A 24,810-nucleotide genomic window follows, 5' to 3' on the forward strand; every position below is an offset into this window, starting at 1 on the left:
CATCATTCATCAGATCTGGAGATCAGTACTGGCCTCTGAAATGAAATCCTCATCCGACGACGATCAGCAGAGTACAGTAGAGAACAGAGTGAGTAGAGAGAGCGGAGAGGAGCTCAAGAAAAGGGGGGGTAGGGGAGCTTCGCGCTTGGGTCTGACCCGAGAGAGAATCTGGACCACGGTGACCCCATGGCGTCGTCATCCTCATCATCCTCGTCACCACCATGTCTATCATCACCACCACCATCACCTTCATCACTATCATCATCACCACCATCATCACCTTCATCACTATCATCATCACCACCATCATCACCTTCATCACTATCATCATCACCTTCATCACTATCATCACCACCATCAACATCACCACCACCATCATCACCTTCATCATTATCATCACCACCACCATCACCACCACCATCATCACCTTCATCATCATCACCATCACCTTCATCATCACTATCATCATCACCTTCATCACCACCAACATCATCATCATCATCACCTTCATCATCATCATCACCTTCATCACCACCAACATCATCATCATCATCACCTTCATCATCATCAACCCCATCATCACCATCACCTTCATCAGCACCATCATCATCATCACTATCATCACCACCACCATCATCACCTTCATCATCATCACCATCATCATCAATACCACCACCATCACCTTCATCACCACCACCATCACCTTCATCATTATCATCACCACCACCATCATCACCTTCATCACTATCATCATCACCACCATCATCACCTTCATCACTATCATCACCACCACCATCACCTTCATCATCAGCACCATCATCACCTTCATCACTATCATCATCACCATCGCTATCATCATCACCTTCATCACTATCATCATCACCATCGCTATCATCATCAGAGAATCTGAACCACAGCGACCCCACGGCGTCGTCATCATCATCATCCTCGTCACCATCATGTCTATCATCACCACCACCATCACCTTCATCACTATCATCATCACCACCATCAACATCATCACCTTCAGCACCACCACCATCATCACCTTCATCATTATCATCACCACCACCATCATCATCATCACCTTCAGCACCACCACCATCATCACCTTCATCATCATCACCACCACCATCACCTTCATCACCACCACCATCACCTTCATCGTCATCAAACCTAAAAAGACATTACTGTGTCTTTACAGTCAGAAACCAATTTAATCCTCCTAATAAAATAAAACCAGTTTAAACCCGTCTGACAGAAACTCCGCCTCCCCCAGACATCACATGACTGATCAAAGCCCCCTCCTCTGTCAGATTAATTCAACCCCCCCATCAAAGTCCCCGTCACAGACTGGTTGGACTGTTTTTACTGGGCAGCTCCATGAGTTTCTGTTTTGATGTCTGAAAAAATCCTCCTCAGTTTTGACTCCGACTGTCGGAACATTTTTCTTTTGAACTCCACACATTTTATCGAATACTTCAAACCCCAGAAAACATTAAAACGGATTTAGGAGCGACTGAACACGTGTCCCTCTCTGTCACGAACGTATCTTCTCTGGATCTCTCAAATGTTCCCAGACTGGGCGGCAGCGCGACGCGTCTGCAGAGGCAGAGAAACCGGGGAGACGACAGTCCAACAAACCTCAGGAACAGAAACTGTTCCTGTCAGAGGCAGAGACCTTTCAGCTGTGAGGGCAGACAAACCTCAGGGTCACACTGACACCTGCTGTCTGCTCCGATCACCGCAACCTGTCCTCATACCAGAGGGCACGTCTTTCTCCATCGAGCCTTTTCGGATCGTTATACCTCCCTCGGCGTCACAACGGCGTCCCGGAATGGAACCGGTCCGTTCCAGGACGAAATGCGTCTGAACCTGTACAGAAAACAGAGACGACTGAGGACAGTTGTCTAACATCATCGGTGACGGGCTGGTTTTCGCTTGTTCAGATGAACCCGCTCTTTGTTAACCGGTATCCTACCTCTTCCAGCTCCAGATGGGGTGTCGTTTGAAAAGCGCAGTACCCGAGAGTTGGATGGACGATATTACGGTGTGATGAATACCGCGAGGGACTCGATGCTCCTAATTCGGAACAATATCATTGCCTTCTGTGCTACGAGCACTAAAACGTGCGTCAGGAACGGGGAGATGTAGGGTCTGTAGCTGCATCAGCTCAGAGATGCTGTCATTCAAAGACGTCCCTTTGTAGTCAGAAGCCTGCCGGCACATGCATCCAGGTGTTTCTTGAGCATCCAGATGTTCATTATTCTTGGCATCAAGTGACCAACATGGCGCCAGATGTTACCGGGGTTCACACACCTGGTCTACCAAGCGTTGCGATGCCGAGTGATGATTCACTCCTCAATCTGTCAGGACTTTAACGTTTTGAGGGACCCGCCCGTAGTTTCTCTCTCCACAGACGGTCGGCTTCTCTTGTGTTAGAGATGCCGACCGTCTCTGGAAACGCTGCCGAGGACGAGGCCGAGCTGCTGGCGTGGTTAGATCCCACATGTAAACGCATCTGAAAGACAGACCGGCTGTTTTTAGGAAGTGTGATGTGAAGAGAGGGATGAGTGGGACTGTGTGACTGGATGACTCCTATGTTTTTTCCCTTTCATTTGTTTTCCTGGACTTTTTGTCTGCAGGTCTCAGTCAGCTTTATTAATATAGGCTTGTCCCATCCTGTGTGAACGGTGCAAAACTAATCAAAGACTCGTCATTTTACAGGTCAGCTGAACATGTAAAAAATTTTAAAAAACCAACTGTGTTCTCATATAAATTCAGAGTGGTTCTAAATAACAGGAAAACATAATCCACAGTTCAGCATATACATAGAGAGACTAAGTAATGATACATGAATGATACATCAATCCATGCGGATTTAACTAAATCTGTTTTGCCGGCTTTCGGGCGTCTAAAAGCCCCGGTAAACTCTACACAACTATGTGAATACGATATTATCACTATATTATCTGTGTCTTAAAAACTGGTGCTAGTGGTTAATTTCTACACTGGATCTAGATATGGGACGTAGGGACGCGGTCTGGGTAGTCAGACGGCCAAAAACAACCTCTTCCAGGCTGAAGGACGAGCTCGGTTCATTCACGCCAAGAACGGAGCGGGTCGCAGGGAACGGAGCTGCCTACATCAGAGATGTCAAACCCTTTGGCCTGGTGGAGGCACACGGGAACGAAGAACGTGGGTGAATTAAGCAAGCTTGCTCAGAGGAAACTGGGCATTGTCTTGACCGCTGTGCCCTGGGAGAGAGCCTTCTCCAGGGCAGGTGATCAGCTCTCCAACCTCAGGAACTCCGTCGAGCCAGAACCCCTCAACACGATCAAGTTCCTCAGCAGCATCCGGTCATAAAAGTCTTAGATACAGATCCACTGGTCTCCTTAGGCCGATTAAAAACAAAAACACACTGAAACTTTCCTGTAGGAAATGAAACGTACATTAACCATGAAAACACGTCAGACGGTAAAACCGCACGCCTCCACCAACGCTGCACGAGTGTCTGAATTAGTTACAGAGGAAAATGCTTGGATGCAAGGTGGAGCTGCTCCAACATCCACGCTGGTGAATTCTGGGGAATGGAAAGGGAGTAGCACCACCTACTGGTCCAATGCATCTGTAATCCAGAAATGGGCGACAATTTGCACTGGCTTCAGGGTTTATAGTAGAAGTCGTGTCGGGCAGGCCACTATTTTACAAGAATTTGGTAACTAGTTAAACCAGCAGATTTATATGGAGTCGGTCATTAAATTAATCCGTAAACAGCTGAATGCTGTGGATCGTCGCTTTTTATTCTTTGAACCTTATTATTAATTTAAGTCAAATCGCTCCAGTTTTTCCCTCAGTGTCTCGACTCTGTGACGGATTTAAGACTGTACCTTAAAAATGTAAAAGCTGTAGAACAAACAAAAACCCCATCTTCAGTTGAACTTACTGTGACGGGCATTTTCCTAAAATAATAACGTCATATTTTCTGATTAACATACTGTCTTTTCTGTCTCTCGTTTATCTCTTTGAGAAGCACTTAAAATGTTGTTTTGGAAAAGGGCAGAACAAATAAAGTTTGACGGACTTGCAACGCTTGGAAAAAGTCCTTTGGACATTTATTGTGACATTCAGAGAACAGGATGATCAGTATGTGATTGGTTGTTTTTCTATTGGCAGCAGACGAGTCCAGTACAGTGTTGACTGTGGTTATTTTCTCGCTCCCTGATTCGTCTATAGACTCACACGCGTGTGTTCATTTCAAACTGCTCGACACGCCCATATACTCACACGTGTTCAAAGAGCTCGTTTGATTCAACCGTTCAGGTTTACCGGCGTCACGAAGCTGACTCGCCTTTAACCGGGTTGTATCACCATGGTAACACGTGCTGCTCTGGAGCGGGTGAACGTCAGGGGATCAAAACCAAACAGGATCCTGACGGGGACAAAAGAGTTCAAGAAGGCGACAGATGATATTTTTATAGATCGGTAGAAACGTGGTGCCGTGGCGGACTTTCCAGGTGTCCACTCTGGCTTTAAAACAAACAGTGGGAGAGTTTATCACTGAATAAACTCATAAAGAGGATAAGAGCTGCATTGTAATGAAGATTCTCTGATTCCATCACTGCAGCCCAGAACAGCAGGATGATACGTGGAGATAAAAACCAAACCCTCTGTTGTCTTTGATTAGAAAGATTAGACTCACACTGATAAATGTCCCCAGGAGTACAAATGCAACACTTGGCTTTTCTCCTCCTCCTGCTTCGGCAGCAGAAACAGTCTAATGTTACTTTGCTTGTTCATCTGCATCACGTGTTACAAAACAGTTTGTTCATCATCAGACAAAAAAAGCAAAGACTATTCGCTCTGCACTAAAGACGCTGAATAATTCACACACTCTTTTACAGGCTTAATTTAGCATTCGGAAACGACTTCTCGTGTTTCCGCAGCTTCTTATCCCGTTGCAGTTCTGGGATCGTATTGTTTACACTTCACCTCGTTGGAGGGAACTTTACCTGCAGGTTTCAGTGTTTCATCTCGTATCGCAGCTGATCAGCAACCGCAGATTTACCAGCTGATCCAGAGACGACCAGACGCAGTTTAACTGGCTCCCTGGACTGAAGCAGGTCCTCGGAGGCGGACTCCCCCAGGAAAGAACGGGTAGGTAGGAACAGCGCTGAAGAAAGGGCGTCGTCGGAGGCCCTTCAACAACAGGCTCTGCTGTTTTCCTCATTTCTATAATTTATGTCTTCTAGCAAATAATCACCAATGATGAAATGTGTTCTCGTGCTTTCTATAACAAGCCTAAATTCCTCAATAATCACCTTCCACTTCTTTGGCAGAGACCTGATACTTCATTATGATCAGATCTGCGTCCTTTTAGGAAAAATGACCTGAAAAAATAAAAGCAGCCAAACGTTTTAGTTTTGATTTTAAAACCAGAACATACAGTGGAGTTGGGAACTTTTTCAGCCCTGAGTAGTGTCTGCAGGTCTGCAGGTCTTCCTCACAAGCTGCAAGCAGACCAGCGGTGGTGGAAGGAGTTCGCAGATCGTCTGCTTCATAAAAGGTACGGAAATCACGCTCCACAAATACTGTTACAAGTACGAGCGTTACTCGAGCATGTGAGTGTATTCCGCTCTTTTTACTGTAGTAGGCGACTCTACTTGAGTAAATGTACTTAGTTACTGTCCCCCCCTGCGCCGGGCTCGGCCTCCTGCACGGGAAAACACACGAAATGGAGACAGTGAAGCCAGAGGAGCCGGAAACACAGCGGACCAATCAGACGTGAGTCAAACATCGACAGGACTCACCGAGCCGACGACCAACACCAGAGGCGGGCGACACCTGCCCACCTGCCCACACACACAATTCACAGATAAGCTTACGGGCAGTTTGTTGCTCAAGGGGAAGAAAAGTGGCTGTAATAGGGAAAAAAGCTGGATTTTCCCATAAAGATGAGGGAACGTGACCTCAAGCCCTCGGCCGCCGTTTATTCACATTCAAGCTCTGGCTCCTTCTGCCTTTTCTTCGTGGGACCCAAATGTCTTTTAATGCTAAAATCCTGCCACAGCCAGCACCCGTTGCCCAGCCGCCATTTTACCCGTGTGGCGTCAACGTTGTGGGCGTGGCCGAGAGTCAACCACTTTGAGACAACATCGAAGGGCGTTTGAGGTCCCTGAGCAGACGCACGTGTTCATTCGAATATCGAATCACGTCACAGTCTTTTGACAGGACTTTTATTTTAAATCCATCAGCTGCAGGCAGCAGCATCATCATCACATCATCTGTCCGCTGGTCCCCGTTATCAGTCACATGATCAGGTTCCTGTCTCTGTCCGTCCCGAGCCGCAGGTCATCCCATCGTCTGACGGTGTCCTCTCCACGTTTTATTTCCTTTAATATTTTCCATAGTGTCCTACGGTGATTTCTACAATCTCCATCGACAGGATGTCATGGTGAATCTGTTTGGGCAGGACGGTCTGACCCGGATTTAGACAGACCCTATAAGTAGATAAAAGTTGGCCAGTTATTACAAATGTTGTGTTTCATGAAGTCACGTTGTCTCCCCACACGTTTCAAAATTAGAAAGCACAGTGTCATCTTTGGTTTTCTGGGAAATCCTGCTTCGAGCGCCGTCCCTCGCTCGCTGACGGTGGATCTGAACTGGGACAGTGTTTCCAGATAAAGTCGTGTTCACTGGTACAAAGGACTGATGAGGTGGCTCAGGACGTCCTGCTGGTCTACACGTAGCTCTCTGTCCCACTTCAACAGAGCAGCTGTCCCACTAAACCTGAAAACCCTGAAGGACAGAAAAAGAGAGTCCAGAATTTTTAACCTGTTAAAATCCATCGTCCCACCTGTGGGACGCTTTGGCCTTGGTAGGCCTCATTCAGGTGTGTTTTGGTCTGTACTGGACTTTCTACAGTGTCTGAAAGCTCTAAGTCTCCTGATTGTGTCTGAGCAAAGCCTTTCAGGATCCTCGGGTCACTGCAGCAGCTGCTGCCTCAGAACCGGTCCGGACTTGTGGCTCCAAACTGTTTCCACTACAACAGTTGTGAGTGAATATTAGTTGTTGCGCCCCGGACGCGTGACGGAGGAAGAGACGCCGGAAAGCACGACTCCTGCAGCGGGGGGAGGGAGAGGCGGTCCCTGGAACCCGCAGGTCCCTGGGGCGCTGCTTCCTGGGACCCCCGGTCCGTCTGAGTCTAATGGGACCGTCGTTATTAATGGGGTCTCCATGGAAACGACGCGTCACGACACACAGAGGGGGAGGCCGGTCGGGATAAAAGAGGCGGCGGGACGCAGCCGAGGCGGACACAGGCTCCGCGGACCCCCGCCTGTCTGCCGCCCAGGAGCCGCTGAGCCAAACCCGCTTGATCCAGCAGAGTCCCCCGCTTCTGCCTGCATGAGACCGCGCATCGCCGCCCCACCTTCGCCAGGTGAGAACAACACTGTGAACCACTCGGCGGGTTATTAGTCCTTAGTCCTTATTAGACCTGCTGGGACGGAGAGCTGGACGTCCTCCTCGGGAGCGGAGCGAAGGCCCAGGTGTTGTGGAGGGCGCTGACTTGTCTGCTGGCGGGAGAAGGCGGCTTCTCCCTCAGTAAAATGTCGGACTGTCAGCCGGTCTCAGGGACCTCTTGACGTGTCTGAGTTGGTCTCCTGCATTAGTTTACACACAACTGCAAACATGTCGAGGATGACACAGTCCTTCCATTGTGGATCTGGATGCTTCACCGTCCAACAGAACCAAAGCCTGGTTCTGTTGGTCATCTCCCCCAAGAAAAGCTCAGAAATACCGACCCAAAACAATCCGGTCAGGGAGGATTTCAGATCCACCTGCTGCACAAAGACACTAGGTGGACTTGTCTGTTCCTGTAAGAACATACGCTGACTAACCCGTCTGTCTCTGTCTGTCTGTCTGTCTGTCTCTGTCTGTCTGTCTCTGTCTGTCTCTGTCTGTCTGTCTGTCTCTGTCCGTCTGTCTGCAGTAAACCAGATCAGTGCATCATGAAGACACCAAGAACGACTCCACATGTGATGAACCTCAGCGACGGTAGGACAAGTTTACATTTTTAACTACGAGTTCACAGAGCAGGATGTAGAGTGTGAAGGGCGACAACACTATAGTTTTATTTTTATCTAATAGGTTTTCTTATTCTGTCTTGAAACTATGAAGTAATATTGACTTTTACAGTGGAATTTAAAAAACAAATGTGAAGTTTTACTTTTCGTTCCCGTTGACCGAGTCTGTTGATGTCGAGCATCTTCCATCTCATAGTTTCTGTTTCATGATGTGTCAGTTAAAAGAACTGAACCAAGTCCAAGCTGCAGAGCAGCGGCAGGACTGTTGTCCAGTTACTTCGGTCATTCACAGTAAAAGTCTGGAATCCTTCTGGTGGCACAGACCAGACTCCGTAGATGAAAACCCCCAATTAAACCGGTTCTGACGCGTCAGTTTTCTTTCCGCACGGTTAAAGCTTAAAAAGTAAGTTTCCCTGCTGCTTTAAACACGTGAGTCAACTGAACTTGGGTGAAATAATTAGCTCAAAGTCAGTGGATGAGTTGTGATGTAAAATCCAAATTCACTGTGCTGGAGAAAACAAAAGAAACAAGTTTCATAAACTTCAAGTTCAAGCAACAAATGACATTGTTTTTATTTAAAGGAAGAACCGGAATCGAACACTGCATGCTGGGAAATCTGCGAGTCATGTTTCTTCTCAAACTTTATCTCACGAGTTCAGTGGAGATTTTATCAGTGCAAACAAGTAGAGCTGCTACCGACGTTGTTTCCACTATCGATTCCACTGCTGATCATTTTTTCAATTCATGTATTGATCCTTTTGTCTATAAAATGGTGAAAAATGTCCGTCAAAACTTCCCACAGACGGAGGTGTCGACAAAGACAACCAGAAAGTCTTCACGTTTTTCTCTTGACCTCAGCTGAGCCCCCTTTCCTCTCCTCAGGTTCTGGTCCCCAGGTCGTCCGGCGGATCTTCACCAACAGTCGGGAACGTTGGCGGCAGCAGAACGTTAACGGAGCGTTCGCCGAGCTGCGGCGGCTCATCCCCACCCACCCCCCCGACAGGAAGCTCAGCAAGAACGAGATCCTGCGCCTCGCCCTCAGGTACATCCACTTCCTGGACCGACTGCTGGAGGACCAGGACCTCAGGGGGGTCCCCCGGGGCCGCTTGGAGAGCCTGGAGCGGGCGGCGCTGTCACCAAACTCCAGCTGCGAGAGCTCGGTGGAGGGAGACGCAGACGGCCTGACGGAGGAGCAGGACTGCGGCGGTCTGGGTCACCTGCAGTACCTTCGCCTGGCAACCCGCTACAGCTGATCAGATCCAGCAGAGACCAGGAGGAAGAGTCCGGCTGATCCACCGTGTTGGCTCCAGAGGAGCACGTGCCGTAAATCCTCTTTTGCTGATTTTTTTTTCATGAAGTTCGGGTCAACACAAGAACATTTGCTGATGTAAAAGAAACAGAGGTCGTCGGACCCGGTGTGGTCCTTTAAAAAACAGGTATCGCCGTTCTGGACTGAGACCGAGCGGAGATCTGAGAGTTTGTGATATTCACATTTATCAATGGAGTCGTCGGTAATGAATGATTAGACGTGTGTGATTGTGCGCCGTGTTTGACATGAAGTTCTGCGGGTCTGAGCAGAAAACTGTAGCCAGATTTAGTTTCTTTGATGTTAAAGGAACTTTTGGTGCTTTCATTGTTTCAGTCGTTTACTGTGATGTTTTGTAGAAATGTCTTTGTTGTACGCCGAGTATTTATATCTGAGCTGCACTAATGTATCTGTGAGAACACAGGTGAATAAAAATAAAAAAGTCATCCTGCGCTGACTGATGCCGGCCTGGTTTATTTTTAACATGTGGCTTTGCTCCTGTCTATCAACTGGTTTATTTTATTGAAATGAAAAACTGACGTCCTGCTGAAAACGCTGAGACAAACACAGCTTCATTTGTTTTTCCACTGCGCCCACATTAGTTCACTTTAATGATGCGTCCAAGCCATCGATGTGGTCTGCTGGAAAAGATGTGGTCTGCTGGATCAGTATCGGCAGAGACCGGGTTTCAGCCAGATGTGACCGATGCACGTTAAGCACCTGGTGTTTTCTACTGCTGACACTACGCCTGCATGTGCTTCATAATAACCTTCCTGGACTCCCAGCAGCCTCCCTGGCGCTGACAGGTAGCGGAGGCGTTTATTCCATCGACATGTAAATCGAACGCCATCTCTCCAGTTCGCAGCTGTGGACGTGGCGGCGTCCTCTCGCTTCCTCGCTGCTTCTTTCTCTGGTGGTTTTGGTGAAGTGACGATGGCAGCCCCCTGTGATTTTTTGGTATCTGGTTTAGTTTATGTAGTTCATTTATTCGGGACTGTGAAATCGCAGATTTCACGCACGATGCCGACAGGAGGGTCACCAGGTCGGAGGGGGGCGTGGCCTGTCACTGTAACAAGCCAATGATGAGTGGGCGTGGAGCCCGTCGGACGGCCCCGGGAGAGACAGGAAGACTAACGGGTCCCGGAGGAGCGAGGGGGCGTGATTCAATTAGAGGGAGCCGAGTGTGTGTGTGTGTGTGAGATGCTGCTTCCTCCTCCGTTCCCACCTCTGTCTTCACACTCACAGCTGCTTTATCTGATCACGGTGCCTGGACGGGTCTCTGTCCCCCTCAGTGGGTCAGGTTTCCTGCAGGCACATTTCTGAGTCTTCGGACTTGTTGGAAAGACGCACTAACGGGCCACACGACGTTTGTTACCGAGCCGCGAAGGAAACCTTACAGACGCCTGCTGCCGTCAGACTGCACGGCACGAATCTACAATATGTCGACCGCTCCACCGGCCTCTGTAGTGTGATGACAGCTGTGCCCTGAACATCTGGGCCAACACAGGTCTCTAGTCTGGTCTCCGGTGCCTGTTGGGGGCAGACTCAGAGTAGCTGCGAATATTGTGTTTTTGTAGCGTTCACCTCGTCTGGTCCACGTGGCGTCTGCGAGACCTTTGTCTATACACACACTGTTGATGCACTAACGACAAAGTCGTCTTAGAAATTTTGAGTGTCTGAGTGTGAGTGTGTGTCTGTGTGTGTGATGCTTCTTCCTCCTCAGTTCCCACCTCTGTGTCTTTCACACACTCAGCAGCTCTGGATTGTCTGAGCCGGCTTATCTGATCTGCTTCGATCTGCCAACAGCCTGAAAAGCGCTCCCTCTAATTGAATCACGCCCCCTCGCTCCTCCGGGACCCGTTACTGTTGTTGTCTCTCCCGGGGCCGTCCGATGGGCTCCACGCCCACTCATCATTGGCTTGTTACAGTGACAGGCCGCGCCCCCCTCCGACCTCGTAACCCTCCTGTCGGCATCGTGCGTGAAATCTGCGATCCTGACAGACCGTACTGTGGGAACGCACCCTGCTGACTCTCACACAGGAGGAAGAAGAGGATGAAGAGGTTTTATGGTGCGGAGTCCCCCGGGGGTCATGTGACAGAGAACAATCTGTCCTGTCCGTCTTCTGTTTGGACTGTAGCAGCTTTTCTTAGCGTTGGTTTTTACTGTCCTTCCTTTCCCGCCAATGTCGTCAATGGAACATCTCTCCACATGTGACAGCGCTGCTCATCCATTGCACTTTGCTCCGCTCGAAACCGGCTGGACTTTACCGTCTTGGTCCTGGTTTTTTGTCTTTTTATTTACTGTGTTTGTTCTAATTATTATATTATTGGACTTGACAAACCACCTTCAGGCTATAAGCGGGTTCCGACTGTCTGAGTTAGAGAAAATAAGGATTGTGTCGGTCCCAACTTGAGGCTCGTTGGTTTTATCTGTACACGTTTCTCCTCAGTCTTGAGAGAAGTTTTGGGTCCAGAGGATCCAGAGTCCCTGAGACCGGATCACGGTCGGTGGACCGCTGCAGGGCATCGGTCTCGTTGCGTCAGTGGTTTGTAAAAGCAGTGAGTTAAGTGCACGTTAAAAAACGGCCCAACGCCAGAAATACATGGGTCAAACTGGTTCCATTTCCATCTGGTGTAGAATTATCAGGTGAAACGATGAAGATTTGTTGGATCACAGCGTCAGCGAGGTCACGGTGTTTGATCAACAAGTCAATATCTCTCTATTTCATCCGTCTGTCCGTCCCGAGGTTTGCTCAGAAGATTTTATCCTGGTTTTTAAAAATTATGTTTGAATTATCTTTCAAGTTCAGTTTTTATTTAGTTTTAATTTCTTCGTTCTCACGTGACTGGAATTTGTTTGATCTGTTTCATCAGTAAATCCAATGGTTTTATAATTTGTTGATTTTAATTTGCCACCTTGTGTGAATCACTTTGTAACCTGGGTTTTGGAAAGTGTTCTATGAATACCGATTCTTATTATTCCTACATTGAAGACAGGTCTTCCGTGTGTCTTCTTCTGTTGTCTCCTCTGTCTTTTATTTCTTCGTTAACCTTTGCCCTCCTGAGCCTCGTGCGTCTGAAGCGGTAAAACGGAGACATCTGCTGGTCACCTCGTGGCGTTACATCGGTATGGACCGACCTGAGACCTCACGATAAGACAGGGAGTCAGAACGCAAGTGGTCTCACTGCTGAGGCAGGACTACAGCTTTCTGATGGGAGTGGAGCATAACGAGGCCTCGCTCTACAGCAGGGCTTTAGACCAGAGACCCCGACGTGAGGAGGGTCCTCGCAAAGCCTGGAATTTAAGGTCTGTTTTTATCTGCAGTTTTTAAAAGTCGATGATGAAAAAACTGAGGATGCAGTACAGGTCCAGTACCTGAAGCACCAAGTGAACTCCTACGTCTGTGGTGGTGATTGGAGTCTTCAGTACGGGGCGCTTTAAACAAACAGTTCCTGTGCAGAGCTTCACTCTAATGTTCTGCAACATTACATGTCTGCCTACCGAACCGTAGGTGTACAGGTGTACGCTGGATGCAGCTGAGGCGGCAGGTGTTCGGGGCCCAGATTTATGTGCCGCACCGCTGGTGCAATGTGTAGTACTTAACCAGAATATTCCAGTTGTAATGGTTTTGTTGGTCTCGCTAGTTTTATTGTTGAAAAAAATGAAGTATAACAAAAGAATGGTTGTTCGGATGCTGCTCAGGTTGTCTGGAGATGAACGATCTGCGATGCAGTGATGCTGAACCCAGGGAAATGATTCCCGAGGGGACAGTGAACTTTAATCTTCTTATTATTCATGGTCATCGTTACTGATGCGGCTGTGACCAGATCTCAGTGTTTATCAACGTCTCTGTTACCGGCTCCAACTCCTCCTGTGGACACTCGTCAGTGGAGGCTGCAGGATGAACAGACGATGAACGACAACACAATAAAACACAGGATGGAATAATGGAAAATATGTGGAACAAACACTGAACGTTAATAAACTCAGAAACATGCTCTGATATCTGGGTTTGAACTGAACTACAGTCTGTTATAGACCAGTTATTACACGTTTATACACTGATTATTAGGGTGGGGGGCTGTTAAAGTAACGTGTCACCAGCGGAGGGCTCACAAAAGTAGTCACTGATAGATGAGATGAAAAAAGAAAATTGGTCTCAAACTGATACAACAGCAGCAACTCCAGTTATTTTCTGGCACTGGAGGGAAAATTCCCCTGAAAGCTTCCGTCAATACTTAAATATTAGATATATAAGATGAGGTGAGATGGTGAGAAGATGATTTTTTAAACGGGAAGAATTCACTTGTCTGTTTGATTTGGATGTAGCATGTGCCTGTGGATGGACCTTAGGTTGGCGTTTCACAGTATGATGGTCTGGTCTGGGTACTTACTTATTATAACCATTTTCCCTTTAATGCACGGCTGGTAGCTACTGCCGCTAACTCTGTCCTGATGGTGGAGCTGCAGGAGAGATCACATGGTTGGCTGGTCTCTGAACGTCTCAGTCCTTCAGGGCAAAAGCCTCTTTAAGCTCCTGGTTTTAGTTTTTCTGTCTGTTTCAATCTCAGCTTTTTTTTGTGATTAAAAGCCCGAGTTACACGAAACTACTTTATAAACCTCAAGTTATTCTGACAAGAACAGAATTTCAGAAAGATCACGTACGATGAAATGAATTCAGCCCAATAATTCAAATAGAACACAGTTTAATGATTTTTAAGACATGATCTCTAAAACTCTGGAACCAAAGTGGATGAAACTGGCAGGTTTGGCACTTTTCTGGCAGTCAGAAATACTGGACGTCAGCACTGGGCAGAGAAAACGTGGGCAGCCTTTTATTTTATGGGAACACATTGTCAAAGGATTTCTGAGACGTTTTCCGGAAAGAACCATGAAACTTGGAGCTAATTAGTGTTAAATTCATACATTTGACTGAAATGGATTTAACCAAAGAGGCTCAGTCAGTGCACAGCAGCTGAATATGCAAAAATATTAAAGTTGCCTACAGGCAAGAAAACAACTCGACATGTGTGAGGAGGAAAGTTTCAAATAATAAATGAATCATGAATTAATTTTTACTCGGTGTTTTTTCTTATAATTAGCACCAAATGAGAGAGTTCTTTCCAGAAAAGTTCCTTCGAAATGATGAGGAAATGACGGCTCCATAGAACAAGACAGAAAATAGACACCACAAACACCTGAGCACGACCGGGGCAGGATTTACCTGCTGGGGGGGCGGGGTCATCCCGCTCTCCGTGGATTGTACACAGTATTCTGAGGGTGAAATATTCACCCCCCCCGGTTTGCTGAGTCGTAATCGTATTAAAGAGCAACTTCGAGGAAAAATTGGGCTCATTTCCAGATCTCGTCTTTCCCATCGACTTGAGGTACTAACTTCGCACTCTCCACATCTGCTGCAGATGTTCAGGGAAGTGTCTACTTCAGTAGTGGTTTTCTCGACAAACCCCCGAAATATTCTGCGTTTTTAGATGAGAAAACACCGAAATAGTTGTTTAACATTCGTGTGTTTGACCTTGTCTCAAAAGCCTGGAAGAAGCGGCGAGACAGACTATTTCATCAGTATTTGTTCTGATTTCTCCAGGACGACTTCAGACTCCCTCGTGTTTATACCCCCCCCCCCCACAGTTTAGAATGTGTGAGACTTTGTGCGAGTCCTCGTTTCCCTGATTCTCTGCATTGAGGTGGAGAGTGCAACGTTAGCTCGGCCCTTAGAGCCACGGTTTCTGGAGATCGATCACGATTTTCCTCTAACAGGATATTCTGAACGCTTGAAGCCGCCCCCTCGCAAGACGCCAGAAACCAAGCTGATGTTGACGTCGACACCGACGTGCCCGAGTTCCTCTAAAGGCGTCCGGATCAGATCTGTGCAGCGTGGAGGGTCAGGGTCCGGGTCCGGGTCGGTCGCAGACGTTCAGATCGATCACTGCTGCTGCTGTGTGATCGGATCAGCACTGAGCCGGTTTATCAGCCGGTCTGGAGTCAGTTTACAGTAGCTGAAGCACATAGTCAGAGCTCAGAATGAAAAAGCAAGACAAATGAAATTCATAGAAAAAGACGCTTCGAAATAATAATAATTAAACACAGAGGAGGAAAATTTGGCCTCGTGACGACCGGCAGACAGCGTCCTGCTTCTCCATGAAACCAGGACGACTTACTGCACCGATCGGATCCAACACCACCTTAAAAAAATATTTATTATCCTGCTCAGCTTCTGGAGCAGCTTGTAGCTTTGGCATTTATCTGCAATTATAATTATAGTATTTGGTCCTTTTTTCTTCGTCCCGCCAGTCACTGGTCAGTCCTCATCCTCCCAATCCATAATCAATATCACCTGACAGGCTCCTTATCGATATCTTCCAGAAAACACTAGCAGGTCTCCGCCCGTCTGATCCATCGAGAGACAGGGGGACTCCAGCTGGACTCATCTGAGCAGAGAAACAGATAACACCGATCAGATCAATCAGCAGATCAATAGTTACAGCATGTCACCAAGTTTTATCACAGTGGGTCAGTTAGAGGGGCTCTATGAAAGTTTCTTTCTGGGAGCGGGTGGGGGTGATGGTCGCAGCCATCGTTGCTTCTACAGGATGAGACGTTGGACTCCGGCCTCTGAGCAGAGCTACAGCTTCATCCTCCCATGCCGGACTCAGGACCGACCGGACGTTGCCCTGACTCTCTATCACGAAGTGACGGGCCGGGGCTAGCCGGTTAGCATGCTAACTTCAGTAGAAGAAAAGAACTGATAGAAGTGGAAGCCAAATGAGAGTCAAACGACATTTCAGAGGTCAGAAAAGGTGGGACAGCACTTCTTGGTTGTGATTGGATAGAACCCGAGTCCCTGGCTACAGTTCGGGGTCATTTCCTGTTTCTATTGAGTAAAACTCTCAGCTTCGTCCTTGCACGAAGGCTAAACTGAGTTTGAGAGGATGGGAGAGGTGACTGAAATATTTTATCAGAGGACATTCATATGATGTAATTCGACACCCCGCGGAGAAGAAGCTCGCGCGGGAAAGGGACATGTCAGGCGTAGCTTCTTCGGTAAGCCTAGACTTCAGTGTAGTTAACTGTAACGCACGCTTGTCCACCGAATAAACTCTGTCCAATCCCGGACAAGAAGTGTTGTCCCACCGTTTCCGTAATCTGAAATGTCTTTGTGTTTGGACCCTCGGGGCCACCGTACACACCAGAGTCTCTGTGGTTACACATTAACCGCAGACACTGTGTTTAATTAAAATCCCTGCTGATCATCTTCTTTCTCTAGAAACATCAACCTGCAGAGACCAACCATCAGTCGGTGTCCAAGGAGCCTTTTGTGTTAAAGGTATTTCAACGTCACCTGCCTCATAGAGGGCAGATCCTGCCTCTCGGTGCGTTCAAGGACACTTTGACATTTAGGACTTGAGATTCAGCAAAGTGCAAAACACAACCAAATTCACATTCATCCTATTCACAAAAATCAAAGTTTGTCTCTGTTGCTGTCCTGTGCACAGCACTTGGTAAACTGAGTTTTAAAAAGTGTTCTACAAAAAAAGGTTATTATCCTTATTGTTGTTGTTGTTGTTGTTAGTAGTAACAGTCTGATTTCTGAAAACAGATCAGATAAAGTTTTGGTTGTTCAACCATCTGGACAGACATTAAACCAAATTCCATTCAAAAATCCAGTGGTTTAATGCTTCACCGCTTCTCAGCAGTTGAACATTAAAGTCGTTTTTTCAAACAGAAACGCAGAAAACTCTCTGTCACTTTCTCAAGTGTGTCTGATTATCTGCTTTTCTCTGTTTTCTATCACAGTAAACTGAATGTTTTTGAGTTTTGGACTCTTGGTCAGACAAAACAAGACATCTGAAGATGTCACTTTGGACTCTGGGAATTTGTGATCTTCATTTTTTACCATTTATTGATATTTTATGAATGAAAAAAACGGACTGATCAAGCGAGAAAATAATCAGTAATCTATCAACGCTGGTTAAATGTAGGTTCTGGACGACCGGATTTGAAAGCCGTCTTTCCAACCCAGCTACACACGATGACAAGTTATCGTATCAAAAACCAGAGAACTAGTATGGAAACCCCCCCCCCAGGGTTTCACTAGAGGAACCAACAGAGCTTGAAATTTACCAGCTGGGTAACTTCACCAGCTCAAACCTCCGTCGCAGCTGCACTTTTAAACACCATGAAAGGAATTATAGCCATAATATGTGTTACAGTAAAACTGGAGGGCATCCTGCTGGAAATCAGTAAGTCGACCAGACCACCAGAGAAAAAAGGCATCGGGAGTTATTCATGGTCCGAATAAAGCAGATATACAGGCTGCGAAATAAGAGAAACCACAGAGGCTTCATACTGAAACATCATCAATTATCAAACAGGAAAATAAGAACTAAAAGCCCGTGATAACGTATCTCTGGGCTGAATTAAATAGTTACTGTGTCCAGCAGTTTATTTTTTACACCGTAAAATGACCCACACGCTACATTCCTTGGTCACTATCCAGTCAAATAATGTGTTACCAAAAATGTTTGTTTATGTAAAAGAACTGAATGTTGCCTGGTATCTCCTTATCAGATTTTTTTCACTTTCAAACATCTCTGCTGGTGTGAGCCTCAAGAATCCAGCAGTATGGTTCTGGCTCTGATTCAGGGTTAGTGCTGCTGCTGCTGCTGCTGTTGTTGCTGTGTGTTGACCTCTGACCTGCGGAGGCTGCGAGCTTCATACAGCGTGTCATCCTCGTCACTGTCCACCGCATCCATCTCCACAGACTCGTCGTAGTTCGACAGAAGACCGTACTTCTTCCTGTGGGCGGGCTTCTTCAGCCTGAAAACATTATCGAGATACACAGAATTATTGTTTATACAGATTTCACCACAAACTATTATTTCCAGATTTGTTTGGCTTTTTTTAAATCTCAAGATATTCTGTCCAGTTGATCACATTCATGCTGAACCACAAACGACTCCAACAGCTTCAGAAAGACACGTGAATCATATCTAACAGATTACGCAAAACTGCTGATAAGAGACTGAGTGTTAAACTGCGAGATTTATGAAGAGAGTTTGGTTGGAGAGAGCTAACGAAAACTATCAAGATATTAGTGTAACTTTTAAACAGTTTTGAGATGAATTGATTGCAAAACAAAAAAACGTTATGTAGGGTAGTTGCAGCCATATATGTTAAATTGGTAGAGGATGATTAGCAGCATGAGATTCAGTCCGCACTGAAGAGGGAACCCAACAGCTGAAGAAAAACACGACTCACATTTTACAATGTAATGTACCACTTCTAAAAGGAGGGAAGGTATTAAATGGCTGGATTTTTATATGGGATTTGGCACAGCATCTGTCCACATGCAGGACTGTAAACATCATAGTAACATTAAATTTCAAAGACGTTCTGTTTGGTTGGTGAGATGCATGCCGAACTGAAGAGCAACCCCTAGACTTCACAAAAGGACACAGCATGTACACCGATCACCCCAACATTAAAGGCAGTTATTGGTTTTAATGTTGTGGCTGAACGGTGCCAATTATTAAATTAGTGGAATAATGAATGGGGTTTGGCATGTTGTCAGTTACTTTTTAATCAGTCTAATTATTTATCTGCTCTTCTAGTGTCCTTCTGTGCCCCTCTTCCAAACTATGACAAAAACTAGCCTCTAACATTATCTTCACTGCAACCCCATATGCTGCCATTCAGCGGCAGGTGAACGGAAGCCACACCAAACGGCGTTAATAAATCTGGTAATATAACACTTGATCTCTTTTCAACAGTTCTACACACTGCCAAGAGTGAGGCGTGTGTTATTCTACAGCTGGAGGAGCCGCTCTTCAGTTCGGCATACATCTGATCTGACAGTACCTATAACATTTGTACATTTTTGCGGGAAATATAGATACGGCGGGAAAATAAAATAGTCAGTTTCTCAATTGGTGACTGAGAAACTAAGGGAGGTAGGTGAGTCATTCCAAAAGAGATACTGTTCGATGTATGAGATTCATGCCGAATTGAAGAGTGTCCACTAAAAATTGGCCAAAGGTTCATATTCACTTTTTATAGCATAACTACAGGTGCTGACACTAGAGGAAGCATTAAACTGCTAGATTTCTGAATGAAGTTTGGCGTGACGTCAATTAAACAGTCGTTATTTTTTAATTAAATCTAATAATTTATCGGCTAAACAAATACACTTCCGTAAATTTTACCTCCCTCATCCAAGCTGTGCAAAAAAGTAATGTTACCTTTATATCAGTTTACATCCTGCCAAACGAGTGTATGCGAACAGACAGCAAACCAAACTCCATTCATAAATTCAGTGATTTATAGCCCCCCCTCCTCTCAGCAGTTGCACACACTTTGTAAAATGCGAGTCGCCTGTTTTTGTAAAGCTGGAGGAGCCGCTCTTCGGTTCTGCTTGAGTCTGATCTGGGAATATAACTGACATTTTCCCATTTCGGACAAAATGTGTAACTGCGTAACGCTCGTCCGTAGGCAGCAGTGGCGTTCTCACTAAAGTTATCGCCGCAGCTCTCACCGCACAGCTCGGATGAGGAAGTAGAGGACTCCGATCATGGTGATGCCGATGAGGACGTACAGGGCCCGCTGGATCATCGAGCTGTTCACATTCAGGCCGTCGATCAGCCCCCCGCTGCTCTTACCGCCGCCGTGTGTGGAGTTCAGCCCGCTGGAGTTGGTGACGGCGGGTCCGGGCGTCGCGGTGCCGCCGGTGGCGGCGGCGGCGGCGGCGGCTGTGGTCACATCCTCCGCCACGGACGCGAACACCCAACAGGTCGGTACAAGAACCGCGGAGAGAACTCGACGGAAAGTCATTTTTACATCCAGAAACGGTCGACAAGAAAGCGACGAAGGAACAAAGGCGGGAGAGTCGGACTTTTCAACCGGTACCGGAGGAGGAACCGGGGTTTTCAAGATACACGTCACCGCGGCTGGACTCTGCCTCCGGTTTTGTTGACATAAAGTAAATCCGGACTAGGAAGTTCCCGTCCACCCACTGCCGACGTCAGGGAGGCGTGGGGCACGCCTTCCCTCAGTTTGACTCGTAGGGGCCGCAGGTACCTGCCAACCAGACAGCGAAGCCAGACACCTGCAAGGCTGAGAGAAGGGCTTAAATGACTCGCGGCAGATTTCCAGTAAAGTAAAGGCGGTGAATCACCGAGTGTCTGCCTCGTCCTATGTTTCTGCAATATGTCGGTCCAAAAAGCTGAAATTATCATAAATCTTCTGATTTCAGATTCAAGCTGAACTGAAGAGCGGATCCTTTAGCTTCAGAGAAAAACACGAATCGCAGTTTACAAACTATGTGCAACTGCTGAGAGGCGGGGAAGCTCTAAACCACTGAATTTTTGAATGGAGTTTGGTTTGCAGTCGTTTGGTAACATTACTTTTTTGCACAGTTTGGATGAAGGAGGTAAAAATTACAGGAGTGTATTTGTGTAGCTGATAAATTATTAGATTCATTTAAAAATAACAAGTGTTTGATTGACGTCACGCCAAACTTCATTCAGAAATCTAGCAGTTTAATGCTTCCTCTAGTGTCAGCAGTGGTATATATGTAAGCACTGTGGGAGCCACCATTATGTTTCTGTTTGGAAGACTTTTCTTTTATTCCTTTGCAATTAAATGTTCTTTTGGTTTATTTACCTACATTTTACAGTCTTCACGAGTGATACGCGAGATGTTGGGAAACTTCTGGGTTTTTGTTCCGAGTGTGGATACGAGCTATTATAGTTTATGCTGCGAGGGAACACAATTGTCCAAATCAAAGTAACTTCCCTTCATGTCGATGGGAATCCACAATCCTAGTTAGGAAAGGGAAATCAGACGTAGTGTATTTCCAGGAAACCAACCTCTGCCAAGCAGAACATGATTAATCGAACGGGATGGGCTTCAAGTCTGCGTTTCCTCAGCACATAACTCTGGCCACAGAAGAGCAGTGGCTACATAACTTCTAGTAGGATAATCTATGAACATGCCTCAGAAACTAAAGAAAAGGAGGGAGGGTTTATTTTGATAAGAGGGCAAAGGAAGAGGACCCCACTGACATCATCTAATGTTTATGCCCCACCTGGCTGCGTTTAGTTTTTCCTAAATACTTTCGACATTACGGCTTCCGAAGCCCCAGCTGTGCTCATTTGTGGAGGAGAGCTGAATGTCCTGAAGGTTCTAAACTACAGATCAGATCCCGTCAACTGCTGGAAGAATAAATTACCTGATGCAAGATGTGGGGTTTGTAGATGTATGGAGGGACTTCCTCCACCCACCAGCTACCACCTTAAAAACCGAGCAAGAATGAAAGGATTTCTGTCTGAACAAGATACAGAAAAACGGGACTGAAACATTACTGGACTGTTGTAACGGCTGCATCTCATCCAGAACGCTGCTGCTGAGTCCCCACCAACACCAAGAAAGTGGATCACATCACACCGGTCCCTAAACCACTGCTCTGGATCCCTGTGCTTTCAAAGTCAAAACCAAACAAGGCGAAGCAGCTTTTAGCTTCTCCGCTCCCCACCTGTGGAACAAGCTTCCTGAACACCTGAGGTCTGTCGAAACGGTCATCTTGTTTAAACCGGGGTGTCAAACGTTTCGGTTTGCTGCGGCTTTCCGGTAAATTCCATACGCAACCTGTTTTTAATCTTTAACTATTTGCTTGTTTTTGCTCTTGTTTCTGTTTTTATTGTCTTTTAAATGAAATTTCAACGTTTTCTAAATATCTTTCTTTTAAATTATTTCTCTGCCTCTGTAAAGCACTTTGAATTGCCTCGTGTCTGAATGACGCTACATGAATAAACAGGCCTCGACGGACCTACGGAGCGGCAGGACGCTGACTGCAGTTCACTCAACGGCCACCGGCTTCATTAATAACGAGGGTTTTCTGAATGGCACATAGAGAAACTTTAAATCTAACAGGCCAAACCAAACAAAGCTGGTTGCACAGACGGATTTAACTCACGATGGTATCAAATATTTAAAGAACGACTTACACCGGTCTTGCTCTCAGCATGTCATTGACACTAGAACAGGCTGAAGTCCCGCCCCCCTTCAGAGAAGACGCAGTGTCAGTGATCCTAGAAGAGGGCAAGGACAAAACTGAACGGGCCCACTACAGACCAGTTCCTGTCCTCAACATGGACGTTCAGCTCTATGCATCTATTATACCGAGGAGAATAGAGTCTTTACTGCCAGATCTTCTTTCACATGACCAAAGCGGTTTCACTAGGGACAATGTACGGAGGACCTTACATATCATGAGACATATCAGAAAACACAACATCAGTGCGGTAATTTTGGGGTCGGATGCCAAAAAGGCTTTCGATTCAGTGAGCTGGTCGTATTTGTCCAAGGTTTTAGGAAAATGTGGGTTTCAACAAATTACAAACAATCACCCACATGATACAGAAAAATGAAATTAAAATGAACAAACAGTTGAAACAACAGTTTAAACCTGGGGGGAAAGTGGTTCTCTTTCCACTGGTTCTTGTTCTATCCACCACTCACTATCCACTCAGCCGATGGAAAAAAACAAGAAAAAAAGCAACAAGAGAAGCAGCATGTTTTGTTTGAAGTTGTTGATCTTTTTGGTTTATTCTCTTTCTCTTTATCTCTTTTTCTCATTTACTCCTAGTATTATTTATTTTTTTATTTTAGAAATAAAATATAAATAAAATAAAATAAAGAAGCAGGAGAATAACTGGTGCCCCCCTATAACTGTGACCCCGTAGCCTGACTTGATTGGCAGGCAGGACCGATGAAATATCTCGGGGTGTATCTGCCAATGATCTGGAGATCTGGACAGACCAGAGACCCACCCCCCCCCCCCCTGAAATCAAAAATGAATGAAATCAGAGATGGAACCTGCTTCCATTCCATTCTTTTCTTTCTGGAATTGAATTGGTGAAAGGAAGACAGTTGTATGTATATGTTTCAAACCTTCCCTGCTGATGTTCAGAGGAGCAGCTTGTGGAGTGGGATAGCCTCATCTGAAAGTACCGTGGCAGGGAAACACACCAAGGGGGCGCTATAGCGCACTCCAACTGCCAAGAAATACGGGGGGTCCAGCAATATCATGCCTGAGGGACTATCACAGGGCTGCCCAATTAACGGCACTTGTTTGCTGGTGTAATCCCAAACATATTTCACGATGGAAAGATATTGAGACTGCTCCTACAGGCAACACCCGGAGTCCAGCTATGAAACCAGATAACGGGTCACGTGCTCACCGAACAGATGAGGACGACCCACGGATCAGTTTAGCTCTGGAAATCCTGAGCGACGCGGTGAAAACGTTCAGTTCGAAAAGCATCTGAGATGTTGTGTCTATTTGATTGTATCCATAATACTTAGACAGCAGATTTAAAAATTGGGCCACAAGGGGGCGCTCCGCTTACTGTACCATTATGACCAATGGGGAACTTTAAGACTTTCAAACCCCAAAAGATAACGTCCAACTGGAACATGAGGATTTTTATAGAGATTCAAAAATGAGACATCGATTCTATCACGTAATCGACACCACATAAAGGTCACGGAGCCTAACAGAAATTATTTCTAGACTCTACAGTGGTTCTTGTTCCACTGTCACAGGAAGCACGGGAGACTGTAGGAACCATCCGGCGCCAAACAACCCACTGTCTCCAACCAGGTGGAGACGATTCTGCTGCGAGAGCGTAAAACGCTTTTTTTTCCAGAGGACTCGGCTCGACTCAGTGCCGATCATTACCATATTCTTTGGGACTGCAGCGTAATCCACTCCGTTTGGCAGGACACACGGCCCATAAGGTTCACAGAGAGTCGACTTGACATTAAGATTCTGTTTCGGTGTGATGTACTATCCCCAGGCCAACTCTGACAGGAAGACGGCTACAGCCTGAACCGCCTACGTTACGAAGGATATGTATGTAATGGAGAAACTGACCTTTTCTTTAAAGCTGCAAGTAATCAGATTACAGCCCCGTCGGGTTGAACGGCCACCTCACATGCGCAGTCATCACGCCAAACTCCACTCAAATATGCACTGAATCAGTAATGAACTAAATGTATAGGTAACATGTTAACAAAATGCCATGTAAAACTATCTGCCTTGTTTAATTTCCCTTCTGTCCAAAATGATCAGTTCATTACATTTATTCTCAGAAAAGTTAAAGGCTGAGCTGAAGAGTGGCTCCTCCAGCTTAAAAAAACACTATTGAATCACTATTTGCAGAGTATTAATACCTACTGATATAAGAATAATCATTAACTAGATATATTTATGGACGGAGTTTGGTATAACATCTGCGATGAGGGCAAATACCAGAACAAAGGTGAACTGTTATTTTATAATTTTAAAGAGTTTTAAATAACTAAAATGAATTGACATCACACCAAACCTCATTCATAAATCC

The 24,810-nt window shown here is 46.2% G+C and overlaps 3 protein-coding genes across 3 annotated transcripts in view; 2 read left to right on the top strand and 1 right to left on the bottom strand.

The window, feature by feature from the left end:
- Positions 1 to 2,444: 2,444 nt before the first annotated feature.
- Positions 2,445 to 9,827, top strand: LOC120790664 (T-cell acute lymphocytic leukemia protein 1 homolog). Its single transcript, XM_040128440.1, has 5 exons — positions 2,445 to 2,511; positions 3,022 to 3,198; positions 5,497 to 5,566; positions 7,991 to 8,055; positions 8,967 to 9,827. The coding sequence occupies exons 1-5, from the start codon at positions 2,445 to 2,447 to the stop codon at positions 9,335 to 9,337; spliced, it is 750 nt and encodes a 249-aa protein (XP_039984374.1). The 3' UTR covers positions 9,338 to 9,827.
- A 4,253-nt stretch (positions 9,828 to 14,080) lies between these two features.
- Positions 14,081 to 20,446, bottom strand: fam174c (family with sequence similarity 174 member C). Its single transcript, XM_040129543.1, has 3 exons — positions 19,941 to 20,446; positions 18,104 to 18,226; positions 14,081 to 15,837 (listed from the first exon to the last, which is right to left on the bottom strand). Exons 1-3 carry the CDS (start codon positions 20,234 to 20,236, stop codon positions 15,834 to 15,836), a joined length of 423 nt encoding a protein of 140 aa, XP_039985477.1. The 5' UTR covers positions 20,237 to 20,446; the 3' UTR covers positions 14,081 to 15,833.
- Positions 20,447 to 22,428: 1,982 nt separating this feature from the next.
- The window catches only part of si:ch73-60h1.1 (calcium/calmodulin-dependent protein kinase type IV), a 28,388-nt gene continuing 26,006 nt past the window's right edge, over positions 22,429 to 24,810 (top strand). The window contains exon 1 of the mRNA XM_040128441.1: positions 22,429 to 22,484. Coding sequence (XP_039984375.1) covers positions 22,429 to 22,484 — 56 coding nt within the window. The remainder of the gene's footprint in view (positions 22,485 to 24,810) is intronic.

Source organism: Xiphias gladius, chromosome 6 (assembly GCF_016859285.1).
Source record: "Xiphias gladius isolate SHS-SW01 ecotype Sanya breed wild chromosome 6, ASM1685928v1, whole genome shotgun sequence".
NCBI classification, from domain to species: Eukaryota; Metazoa; Chordata; class Actinopteri; order Istiophoriformes; family Xiphiidae; genus Xiphias; species Xiphias gladius.